This window comes from Asparagus officinalis, chromosome 5 (genome assembly GCF_001876935.1).
Source record: "Asparagus officinalis chromosome 5, Aspof.V1, whole genome shotgun sequence".
Classification (NCBI taxonomy): Eukaryota; Viridiplantae; Streptophyta; class Magnoliopsida; order Asparagales; family Asparagaceae; genus Asparagus; species Asparagus officinalis.
The window spans coordinates 121305378-121318311 of NC_033798.1; the positions used below are offsets into that span (position 1 = coordinate 121305378).

Below are 12934 nucleotides of genomic sequence, written 5' to 3' on the forward strand. Positions count from 1 at the left end.
TATAAAGATCCTGTGGAGAAAGCCCGACAAAGTTTACCGTTGCAGCTTTTTAGCTCTGTTGAGGATGGCACTCTCCCCAAATTGGGTTCTACAAGGAAGTATGTATCCTCTGAATGTAGCAACCTGATTGATGGTAGATCCCCTTCATCTTCTCCTCCAGTTGCTCAGAGGCTTTTCCCTCTGCATTCAGAGTCAGGAAGTATGCAACATGAAAGTATGTCAATTTGCCCAGGCAATTCCCCTGTTGAGGCGATAACAAGCCGCAGGCATATAGTACCGTTGGATCTTTTTAAGGAGTCAGAAAGACTAGATGATAGTGGCGCCTTGCAAAGTCCTCCATTTCAAGCAGGTTACACATCCTCCTCTGGCTCGGACAGATCGCCTTCTAGTTCGAATTCTGATGGACAGGTTTACTAATATTATTGACTGCTTCGTTGTGTTTTTTATATTTGTTATGGTTCATCTTGTCTTACTTTCAAATGGATATTTCTCAGGACCGGACTGGACGGATCATATTTAAACTATTTGATAAGGACCCCAGCAGCTTCCCTGGTGCCCTCAGAGCTCAGGTAGGACAGATGAACATGATGTTGTCCAATTAGTTGGTTGTCTATTTGTACTGGCTGATAAAAGAGATGATTTTCTTCCAGATACTAAGTTGGCTTTCCAACAGTCCATCAGAAATGGAAAGTTACATTCGACCTGGTTGTGTGGTCCTGTCAATTTATGCGTCCATGCCATCTACAGCTTGGCATGAGGTGAGTGCTAAAAAGCCTGTGCAGCGTCAACATACTCACTGTTTTTCAAATGAATTTAATATGTTTGCTTATGCTGCAGATTGAAAGCAACCTTTGTCAGAGAGTCTCTTCACTGGTACAGTGCTCAGAATCAGAGTTCTGGCGAAGTGGGAGGTTCTTAGTTCGGACAAATAGGCAACTAGCTTCACACAAGGATGGTATACTTTAATTGATTGAAAAACTTAGTTTCTTTTAGTAATTGCATGCAAAATATGTCAGATATTATCTTCTCATATTTTCTCTAGATTCCTGCTTATCTTTTGACATTGTATATGGAATCTAGGGAAAATTCATCTGTGTAAATCTTGGAAGACGTGGAGAGCTCCTGAGCTGACATATGTGTCACCTATTGCTGTTGTAAGTGGACAGGAAACCTCCTTTGTTTTGAAAGGTTGGAATTTGACTGCTCCTGGCACCAGGTAAGCCGATGTTAATCTTGAACCTATTATTTCATTAACAAAGTTTCATTAATGAACCTATTATTTCATTACCAACAATGTTAATCTTCATATCTGCAGAATTCATTGTACCTACATGGGGGGCTATACGTCAAAAGAAGTTCTTGGTTCAGTTTATCAAGATACCATTTACAAAGGTTCTAGCACAGAGTGTTTCAGTTTTCATTGTGAATCTGGCGATGTCTTTGGTCGCTGTTTCATTGAGGTGCTTGTTGTTCACCGAACCAGTTAATTATCGTCAAAATATTTAATTAGTCACAACGCTATCACAGATATTTTATGACATAGTATTGTCACCTAAGTTTTGCGGATACGGGCATGGGTGCATGTGTGGGTACGGTACATGACAAATTTGTAAAAGGTAGGTATGGAGACATAGCTGAAGCCCATGGGATATAATCATGGTTCTGAGCACTGTTCTAATACGTAAACGAACCCTTAAAAATCGTAGCTCTTAAGGCTGAATTGAACTTGACCCTTATCCAACAGGTTATAAAAATGAATGTGCAAGTGTAGGATATATATCTGAGAAGTATATGACAAGTGTTTTAAATTAAACATGCAAAACATGCATTATATAATTGAGTACAAGCTGAGTAAATATATGCATATATTTAATGAGTTTCCAAGAAGTGTCGGGTACAGGTATGTCACAAAGTCGGGTACAGTACATCTCCATAGTAGAAGTACCTAGGTAACATAGATTATCACGAAGCTGGACGATCATCTGATATATTCTCCAAAATCACTTTAATCATGATCTCTAAAATAGTTGCAAACCATTAAGAACTGTAGTGGGGCAATTCACAATTTATGAGGAAATTTTGTATCTTAGCCATGTGTGTTGCTTATATGTTGTGGTTAATAGTAACTGCCACTGATGTGATGCCTTTACTTTTGCCTTTTAATCCTAATTTTACTAGAATTGTTACATTTGATGTTTACTTCTCACTCCATGTGTATATGTTTTTTGGTCTCCTGAAACTTTCACGAAAATTTGGGGGATCATCTGCATTTCCTAACTTTCCACTTGACTCTTAGTCTATATCATGCATTTTTCTACTTTCTGCAATTATGTGGTTTAGGACAGAATATGTGTAACTGACTCATGTTCGAAATCTTTGCAGGTAGAAAATGGTCTCAAAGGAAACAGCTTTCCTGTTATTATCGCAGATGCTACAGTTTGTAAAGAGCTGAGGCTCCTTGAGTCTGACTTTGATGCAGAGAGAACAACAGATTCCATTTCTCATGATCAAGTAGGACCAAGGTCCAGGGAGGATGTTCTGCACTTTCTGAATGAACTTGGTTGGTTGTTTCAAAGAAAGAATACCCCTTTAGACTTATTTCTTACCAATTTCTCTCCTAAACGGTTCAACTTCCTGCTAACCTTTTCGGTAGAACGTGATTGGCCTGCGGTTGTCAAAACGCTTCTAGATATGCTTGTAGAAAGAAGCTTAGTGAGCCAAGATAGCCTAGTTCAGGAATCCTTGGAGATGTTACTAGAGATCCAACTCTTGAATAGAGCTGTGAAGCGAAAGTGCAGGAAAATGGTTGATTTACTTCTCCATTATTCCGTAAAGGGGAGCGATAATGATACAAAGATGTACCTTTTTCGTCCTAATTCAGCAGGCCCAGGCGGAATCACTCCCTTACATCTAGCCGCATCTATGCAGGACTCAGAGGACATGGTCAATGCATTGACTGATGACCCCCAGGAGGTAAACCGTAGTTAGATCAAAGAATGCATTTATCCTCTTGCTTTTACATTGTACCGCATCATTGTAAAAATTTCTAAAGGTAGAAGTCCAAGATTCCGTGTTAAGCAGTTGAGCTAAAAAAGGAACACGAAAGAAAGGAAATTTAATAAACAGGCATTGATCAACTTTGATTTAGTAAATGTCATATGAACAAACTTTCAAATTGAGCGGAATGAACTTGTGTCTATATCCCTTGCAAAGCAGCCAAGTCATCTCTCTATACGTCTATATATATTCCCAGCAAGTCTTTCATGTGTCTGTGCGCGCGCGTGTAATTTAAAGAAGGTTTTTTGTATTTAGGTTTTTCCTCTTGAAAACCACAATTTTGAACTAACATGCTCCTTAGTGCAGTTACATGAGCGTTTTTTTATATTAGGCGTCACTGATATATGGACCCAACTTTATTATACACATGTACTTAGTGCAGTTATCGTGAAATAAAAGAGTAGTTTTCTGTATAAGACTGCAGATATAGAAAACTGTACGAAGGAAATAACTGAATGATGTGATATTATACTGATAGACCTTTTTGTAGGCATGGTCTTTTGTATGATATTTTGCATCCCCAGCATCTCAAATAAAATATTCACCCCTATGAAGATCAAGAGGATCCGAACCAGACCACAGAGCAAGGATTACACTTCTTTCGTTTTTACAATTCTTTCGTTTGAAGTGTTATAAACTGTACTCTAAAACAAAATGCAGTAGCTTTGGATAATGTTGCATTTTCCTGCAGAAATAATCTGATTTTTAAGCCCCCATAAGTGGCTTGAGTTTAAAGTTCGTAATAATATTCTTAGGGAAGTTTTAACATGTTGTGAAAAATTGAAGTTTTTAACTCCGCATTATTTTGTAAATCTTTCAAATTTTCTTACTCAAAAGGTTGGTGTTGTTTCCACTATTGAAACAGATTGGCTTGAACTGCTGGGACTCAATACTTGACGAGAGCGGTCAATCCCCTTACATGTATGCATCCGCGAGAAACAAACATTCATACAATGAATTGGTGGCCAGAAAGCTTGCAGACAAGAAAAGTGGCCAGATATCAATATCACTGGAGGATCATCATCTTAGCTTCAGGATCACAACAATGAGATCCTGTGCTCAGTGTGCTCGCTTAGATGCCCATAGGTTCAAGCGAAGACACCGTAATGGGGGATTTCTTCACCGGCCATATATCCACTCAATGCTAGCTATTGCTACAGTGTGTGTTTGTGTGTGTTTACTAATGCGAGGCTTGCCAAAACTTGATAATATTGCTCCATTCATGTGGGAAAATTTAGAGTATGGTCCTCAGTAGCCAAGAGGCAGAGGAAGAAATGGTGGACATGATCATGTTTCAAATAGTTTTCGAACATGGGCCAAATCCTAAACTGGAAATGCTTGGGCTCTTCGACATTGATTGGATGTTTGGTTGGAGAAAAACCAAGGAAACAGATACAGGAAGAAAGAAGAGAGCGGCTAAAAAAAAGGACAGCGGCAAAAGAGGACTCTTCCGGTTCCAGCACAAAAGGTTGCTACATCATTTGTAGTTAGGAATTTTAGAATGCTTACCTGAGATTATTGTCATTGATGATTCCCTACCTTTTTTTTGTTGATTTATTTTGTATTTTTGACGTCTTTGATTATAAATGGTAACAAATTTAACGGTCTATGGGTTATGCGTAACTGCCAAAGGTTGCTACAAATGTACACGGGGCAGTAGTGAAGTTTATTATCGAAAGAAACAGGGAAAAATTTGTTGATCATAGCTTGCAGATATCTATGAGCTAACAATTATTCCCCTTCTTAATCGTGTTTTGGTGCTTCTTGTGATGTTTTAACTATGAGATAAAATTGTGCTTACTTGTTTATCTGGATGGGATCTATCTGCTTCATAACTCTTTCAAATCATGAAAAATTTCGTCGTCGTAACTGTTGCTGAGAGAATGAGGATTGCAATGAGGTTGGATTTGGAGATTAAAGCGGACGGTGATGGTGGTTCTAGGTGTTTGAGGTGGTTTGAAGAGTAGTGGGCCGCTTTGCTATCTTTAGAGGGGTTTGAAGGTAATCGTTACCTATGTCTGATGTTTGTCAAGATCATCTCCATCAACCTTTTTGCTTGTACTTCATAGCATATAGAAATGCAGCTCATAAATCTTTCTAAATTTCTTTCTGATTACAGATGTGCACGAGTGTCGATGAGATCCTTTGATAGCACTGGAGATAGAACCAAGCAGGGATCAGACTGCAGGAGAATCTTCAGAATGGTCGATTATCTTCTTGCTACAGAACAATAAAGTAAAGACATCCTCAATTATTTTCTTTAATTTTCCCCAGGCTGCAAGCGTTCTGATCATTGTTCTTCCTTAAACCCAGGTGCTAGTTCATTATAAAGCACCAAGCACGGATCACGCTCATGAAGCAGTAAATTCAGACGAATGGTTCTACAGTTGAGATTAAGACGGCATATGCTCTAGTACATAACCGGCTTCACTCTGCAGCGGCGATGCAATATTCCATTGAGATGTCTAAGTCTTTGAACATACTCGGATGACAACTACACTGCAATGTTTCAGACTTCAGCATTTCAAGATCAGTACATGCTGAATCTACTTTGATGCCCAGCACAATTTCATACCGAATATGTTTAGACGAGTCAACTGAGAGCAAAAAGCATCGTTAACAGCTTCGTCAAAACACACAACCCTCATTACAATTCTGAATTCTGATTACAGCGTACAATTCTGCAGGATACATCTTCTCGTTATGTACTGCTCTTTTTTTTTTGTTTTAGTTGTCATGCTCTTGAAATTAATCAGAGGATTAGTTTTTCTTGTTAGTAATCTCTCTAACTAATCTGTTAATTAAGTGCAAATGCTAAAACATGTCTTCTTTCTTTACCCTTTTGCTTTTCAGGCACAATTCATAGTACATTGATGGAACTAAAGAAATATGCCTCTATAGCTTTCTCAAATACCAAGGAGAACAAAAATAGAAGATTCTGAAATAAAATTCCTTTAAAAAGAAAAGAAGAAGGAGAAGAAGAATCTTAGCTAGGAGGCCAAATACTTTGCAACGGAATCCTAGTTAGAGTGGGTGGGAAGCAATCTTTTTCTGATTGTAACTTTTCTAAATAAATATTCTCAAGGATCATATCACTTAGTAAACCTTATTTATTTCCTTAGCTAGGATATCATATCATGTTTGGATCTGTTTATTTTCATAACTTTTGATGAAACTTTTCCAGCTTGGCAAATCCCAATAACCTGTTACCAAAATAAATTATTAGGATTCCTAATCTGTTTTGATTTTGGTTTTAGAATTCCTAGTATGCTTTTGGTTTTAGGATTTCTATATATATAGGAACACGTTTTAGGTTTAGGGAGCAGCGAATGAGATATTTGGAGCACAGAAAAGAGATATAATCTGAGCTATTGGTTAGGATTTTGCTTGGAGAGAATTAGAGCTTTGTTGGTGAGATTAATTGGTGAGTTTGTGTGATTTTATAATCTCAGTTTATACTCTTCTTCTCTATTAGTGAAAACCTCATTCCCTTCTTGCCCCGTAGACATAGGCAACTTGCCGAACCACGTTAAAATTGGTTGTTTGAGTTTGTGTCGTTATTTTGCATTGTTTGACCTTCTCTCAACGTTCGTTTGATTTGGTCTCTCGAAGCACATCAGTTTGGTTTTGGCTTCCGCCGCGCATAATAAATTAAAAAAATGGCGAGCACAACGACAAAGACCGTAGGAAAAGACGAAGAACTATTTTTGGGTGCTGTGCGGTTGATTGCGTGTGGCGCGACGGTCGACCGTCAACGTGCACGAGGATGAGTTTTGGTCTGTATCAGGTCGCGGTCGACTGCACGTGGCGCGACGGTCGACCGCCAAAAGTCCAGAGACTCAGGAAAGTTTCTGTCGTTTTCGCGGTCGACCGCGCATGACACGGTGGTCGACCGCGAGTCGGGTCTAAGCTGGATTTTGGTTTTCAACCCCTTTCGTTTCTGAGTTGATATATAAACCTAATCCTAATTAATTAGGTTTAAGCAAGGATATTTAGAACAGTCTTTTAGAGAAGATTGTTGCATCCAATTGTGGGAGATTTGTGAGAGATCTAGAGACTTTGTTTTAGGGTTTATTTGAGAGATTTGTAACCCTATTTGTATTCTATTAATTTCTAATAATAAGAACTCCCCCCTCCTTACCCCGTGGACGTAGGCAACTTGCCGAACCACGTAAAATTCGTTTGTCTTGCTGTGGTATTGTGTTTGACTTATTGGTTATGATTTATCTCTTTCTTGTTCGTGTGGTTACGAGCTCCGCTGCGCACAACAAGTGGTATCAGAGCTTTAGGTTTGGCTTGAGGCTTGTTCGAATGATTCAGTGAAGGATTCCTATTTGAAGAGTTAGATCGGCAACATGGGAGAATCAATCACATCAGGTTCGTCTCTTACGAAGGGGATACAGAGTCTAAGCATCAATAACATGAAGATTGATGTTCTGAAGTTCGACGATAAGATCAACTTTGGTTTGTGGAGGTTCCAGGTGATGGATGCTTTGGATGCACAGAATTTGGAGGAGACTCTTGAGTTACAAGAGAAACTCGATGATATGGAGGATAAAGTTTGAAAGAAGATGAATAGTAGGATTTGTGGAGTTATTTGGTCATGTTTGACGCCAGATCTTATTTATGACGTGATGAATGAGACATCGACGAAGAGAATGTGGGAAACACTCAAAGAGAAGTATCTTACGAAAAGTATTGAGAATCGACTTCACTTGAGAAGAGGTTTTACCAGTTCAAGATGAAGAGGGGAGTTTCTATTAGAGAGCATGTCAACAATTTCTCGAAGCTATTTTCAGATATGGCCAATGTGAACATCATGGTTGAGGATGAAGACAAGGCGATGCTACTTTTGTATTTGTTGCCCGAGGATGATTATGGTACGTTCGTTCTCACTATGATCAACGGAAGAACTATTGTTAGCTATAAGGAGGTGACATCAGCTTTGGTGAATTATGAGTTGAGGAAGAGTGATGGTGAACCTTCCGAAAAGGCATCGAGAGATGCATTAGCAGTTCGAGGGCGCAGTCCAAACCGTCGCCACGTCAACCGCTCAAAATCGAAGAATAGAGGTGCCTATAAGTGTGTTGGTAGAAATCAATATCGGTATTGTAAAGAAGAATGACATTGGAAGATTGATTGCCCAAAGTAGAAAGAAAAAGCCGGGAAGAATAAGGGGAAAGCTGTACAAGCTTCAGAAGTAAATGTTACAAAAGCTGTTGATGAACATTCAAAGTCAGATTCTTTGGGCTATTCGTGCCCTGCACTACCGTCGATTTGCTATGCCGACTCCACAGAGTGGATATTGGATTCAGGAGTCATATATCATATTTGCCCTAGGAGGGATTGGTTCTCTAGCTTTGAGGAGTTGGAAAGAGGGGATGTCATGCTTATGGGTAATGACCATGTATGCCCTATTGGTGGTATTGGTTCAGTCCGGATCAGGATGTACGGTGTGGTGAGGGAGTTGAAAGAAGTGAGGTTCGTTCCGCAGTTGACGAAGAACATCATTTCTCTTGGTACTTTGGAGGTAGCTGGTTATCGGGTGACCTTAGAGAATGCTACTGTGAAGGTCACAAAGGGTTCTATGGTGATGATGCGAGGAGTCAGGAAAAACTTCCTATACTATTTGAAGGGTAAGACAGTTACAGGGGGTCTGACAACTTCTATCACTACAGAGGAGGACACTACCACTCTATGGTACATGAGATTAGGACACATAGGTGATAAGTCCCTGCGGTCATTGGCGAAATAGGGGCTTTTGAAAGATGCTTGCAAGATGGAGTTGTGTGAGCATTGTGTACTTGGAAAGAAGACTAGAGTGAAGTTTGGCACCGCTATTCACAACATCCAAGGTATATTGGATTACGTTCACACAGATGTTTGGGGCTCTTCCAAGAACACATCACTTGGTGTGGCTAACTATTTTATCACTTTCATTGATGACTATTCTAGAAGGAATTGAGTATACCTTATAAAGCATAAACATGAGGTCCTGGATATTTTTGTAGCGTGGAAGAAGAAAGTGAAGCTGCAGACATGTAGAAAGGTGAAGACTCTACGTTCAGATAACGGTGGAGAGTATAAGAGTGATTCATTTTTACAGTTTTGCCGGATCACGACATTAGACGACACTTCACAGTTCGAGAGACACCATAACAGAATGGGGTGACTGAGAGATTGAACCGTACCTTGCTGGAGAAGGTGTGATGTATGATGACGCAGAGTGGATTACCAAGATCCTTTTGGGCCGAGTCGTTAGTTTATGCGAGCTATCTCGTTAATAGGTTGTCGTGCACTGCGATACAGGGGAAGACTCCTTTAGAGCATTGATCTGGTTCGGTAGCTAGTGACTATGAGTCGCTTCAGATATTTGGGTGTCCTACTTATTATCATGTTAGTGATGGTAAATTGAATCCGAGGACGAGGAAGACAGTCTTTGTAGGATTTAGAGATGGAGTTAAAGGCTTCAAGTTATGAGATCTACAAGATAAGAAGATAGCTATTAGCAGAGATGTCACATTTGATGAGGTGTACATGATGAGGCCTTAAGTTCTTCGGCAAGTGGAGGAAGACCAGATTCGAGAGATATCGCAACAGGTGGAGGATGATGTGACTCCACCCACTCCAGATAGCATTGTATCCATTGAGGCTCCTGCAGAGGTAATACTAGGAGGAGATGGGATGACAGCCGGGCAGATAGAGGATACAGTAGATTGTGAGACTTAGGAGCAGGGTCATGTTCAAGAGTCTATTGCAGCGAATAGTCCTAGAAGGGTGATTCGTCGGCCAGCTAGGTATAATGATGTCATGGCCGCATATGCATTATCAGTGGAGATAGTTGATGATATGGTTCCATTTACATCCAGGGAGGCAGAGTCTAGCTCTGATTCGATCAGGTGGAGGGAAGCTATGGAAGAGGAGATGCGGTCTCTTCAGAAGAACGACACTTGGGAACTTGCAAGGCTACCTAAGGGGAAGAAATCTATTGGTTGTAAGTGGGTATATGCTAAGAAAGATGGATCTTCTATTGGGGACATTAGGTACAAAGTCAGATTGGTTGCCAAGGGATATGCACAGTTTGAGGGCATTGATTACAACGAGGTATTTTCACCCATTGTGAAGCGTTCGTCGATTCGGATTTTATTAGCATTGGTGGCACAGCTGAATTTGGATTTGGTCCAGATGGATGTGAAGACAACCTTTCTACATGGTGATTTAGATGAGGAGATCTACATGACACAACCCTTGGGATTCAAAGCCGCAGGTAAGAAAGATTTAGTTTGCAAACAGAAGAAGTCTCTTTATGGATTGAAGTAATTACCGCGACAGTGGTACAAGAGATTCGACGGCTTTATGATTGGCCATGGGTGCACGAGGAGCCCATATGACCCATGTGTTTATATGCATAAGCTACAGGATGGTGAGCACATATATTTGCTTTTATATGTTGATGATATGCCTATTGCTTCTAGGAATTCTTCGGCTATTCGAAAGTTGAAAGAAGAGCTGTCATCCGAGTTCAAGATGAAGGATCTTGGAGAAGCAAAGAAGATATTAGGTATGGAGATCGAGAGAGACAGGATGAAGGGGAGATTGAAGCTTACACAGAAGAGCTATTTGCAGAAGATGTTGAAGAAATTCAGCTTTGATAGTAATGCAAAAGCAGTTAGCACTCTATTGGCTCTCTAATTTAAGCTTTCAGCTAATATGTCATCTGTTTCAGTTGAGGATAGAGATTACATGTCGAAGGTTCCATATGCCAGTGTAGTGGATAGCTTGATGTATGCGATGGTGTGTACGAGACCAGATCTGTCACAGGCCGTGAGCATGATATCGAGGTACATGCACGACCCCGGGAAGGGTCATTGGGAGGCCATGAAGTGGATTCTACGGTATGTTAAAGGCACTATAGATGTTGGATTGATTTTTCAGAAGAGTGAGAAGAATGAGCATGATTGTATTAGTTACGTAGATTCAAACTGTGCGGGGGATCTTGACAAGCGCCGGTCTACTTCAGGATATGTGTTTATATTGACAGGAGGATCGGTTTGTTGGGGATATACACTTCAGTTTACAATGGCTCTCTCTACTACATAGGCGAAATATATGACCAGTGACTGAATCTGTTAAGGAGGCTTTGTGGTTGCGTGGACTGTTGGAGGACTTGAGGATTGCACAGGAGACCCTTCGGGTATATTGTGATAGCATGTCGGCTATCTACCTGGCAAAGAATCAAGTTTATCATTCATGCACGAAACACATTGATGTCAGATTCTACTTTGTTCGGGACATATTGGATGATGGAGACGTCATATTGGAGAATGTCCACACGAAGGACAACCCTGCAGATATGCTGACCAAAGTTGTTTCAGGTGTGAAATTTGGTCATTGTTTGAAGCTATTGAATATTCTTTAGTGTTGAGGGCCTTTGGAGGCCATTTGGATGAACTACGTTTGGTTTGATTTCTTGGGAAAAAGGATACGTAGGCAGTCTTTTCGATGCAGCCGATTGGATTTGTTGATTTCGATGGGGGGAATTGTTTGAGCTCTCGTTTGGGTTCCCGACTTGTTGTGGATTGAGTCCATTATTGTGGGTTGTTTCCACGTCATCTTGGACGCAACAAGTGAGACATTTGGATGATTTGGTGTCGGCTCAGTTTGGAAGAAACGTTCGCCGAGGTGGAGAATTAAAGAAATGACGAGCACAACAACGAAGACCGCATGAAAAGATGAAGAACTGTTTTTTGGGTGTTGTGCGGTCGACCGCGTGTGGCGCGACGGTCGACCGCCAACGTGCACGAGGATGAGTTTTGGTCCATATCAAGTCGCGGTCGACTGCACGTGACGGCATCGACCGCCAAAAGTCCAGAGACTCGGGAAAGCTTCTGTCGCTTTCGTGGTCGACCGCGCATGGCGCGGTTGTCGACCGCGAGTCGGGTCTAAGCTAGGTTTTGGTTTTCAACCCGTTTTGTTTCTGAGTTGATATATAAGCCTAATCCTAATTAATTAGGCTTAAGCAAGGACGTTTAGAGCAGTCTTTGAGAGGGGATTGTTTGCATCCAATTGTGGGGGATTTGTGAGAGATCTAGAGGCTTTATTTTAAGATTTATTTGAGAGATCTGTAACCCTATTTGTATTCTTGATTTCTAATAGTAAGAACTCCCCCCTCCTTGTCCCGTGGACGTAGGCAACTCGCTAAACCACGTAAAATTCGTTTGTCTTGCTGTGGTATTGTGTTTGGTTTATTGGTTGTGATTTATCTCTTTCTTGTTCGTGTGGTTACGAGCTCCGTTGCGCACAACATGTTTGGTTCTGTTTATTTTCATAACTTTTGACGAAACTTGGATGATGATGATAAATTTATAATGATGTCTATTGTCTTTGCTTCTTTCGGGTTCCCTTACTAGAAAAGCTAATGATTTTTCAAAACATAATCTTTAGTTTATATTTAGATAAGGATGCATATGTTAGGTGTTGCAATGCCACTTCACCATAGCCATAGCTATTGCTTTCTCTACCTTTAGGAGATATGTGAATATGTTCCTTCACATGTTGAACTCAAATAGGTAAGTTGGACAATTATTCTCGCATTATACATGAATACAGAGAGGAAACTATAGCCAAGTACAAAGAAAAATAACCACGTGTTGCACATCAATAAGTGGACAATTCTTTTACAACCTCTTATCTCACGACCAAACTACTAGGAATTGGCCAAGTATCCCAAAATCTACCTCCAAAATCTCAAACCTTGAAAGAGTTCTTCTTTACATTTGATTCAAAGGTGAAGGGAATATATACTCCCCTATGAGCATTTGATTCTTTGCAATAAGTTTCTCTCACCTTCGCACATCTTTGCTAAGCAAAGTAGATT

General features: G+C 40.4%; 1 protein-coding gene across 1 annotated transcript in view; it reads left to right on the forward strand.

Moving 5' to 3' along the window:
- Window positions 1–4762, forward strand: part of LOC109842515 (squamosa promoter-binding-like protein 15) — an 8787-nt gene extending 4025 nt beyond the window's left edge. The window contains exons 4-11 of the mRNA XM_020411381.1: window positions 2–408; window positions 495–569; window positions 651–758; window positions 838–955; window positions 1081–1216; window positions 1316–1460; window positions 2383–2973; window positions 3923–4762. Coding sequence (XP_020266970.1) covers window positions 2–408; window positions 495–569; window positions 651–758; window positions 838–955; window positions 1081–1216; window positions 1316–1460; window positions 2383–2973; window positions 3923–4312 — 1970 coding nt within the window. The 3' untranslated portion in view covers window positions 4313–4762. The remainder of the gene's footprint in view (window position 1; window positions 409–494; window positions 570–650; window positions 759–837; window positions 956–1080; window positions 1217–1315; window positions 1461–2382; window positions 2974–3922) is intronic.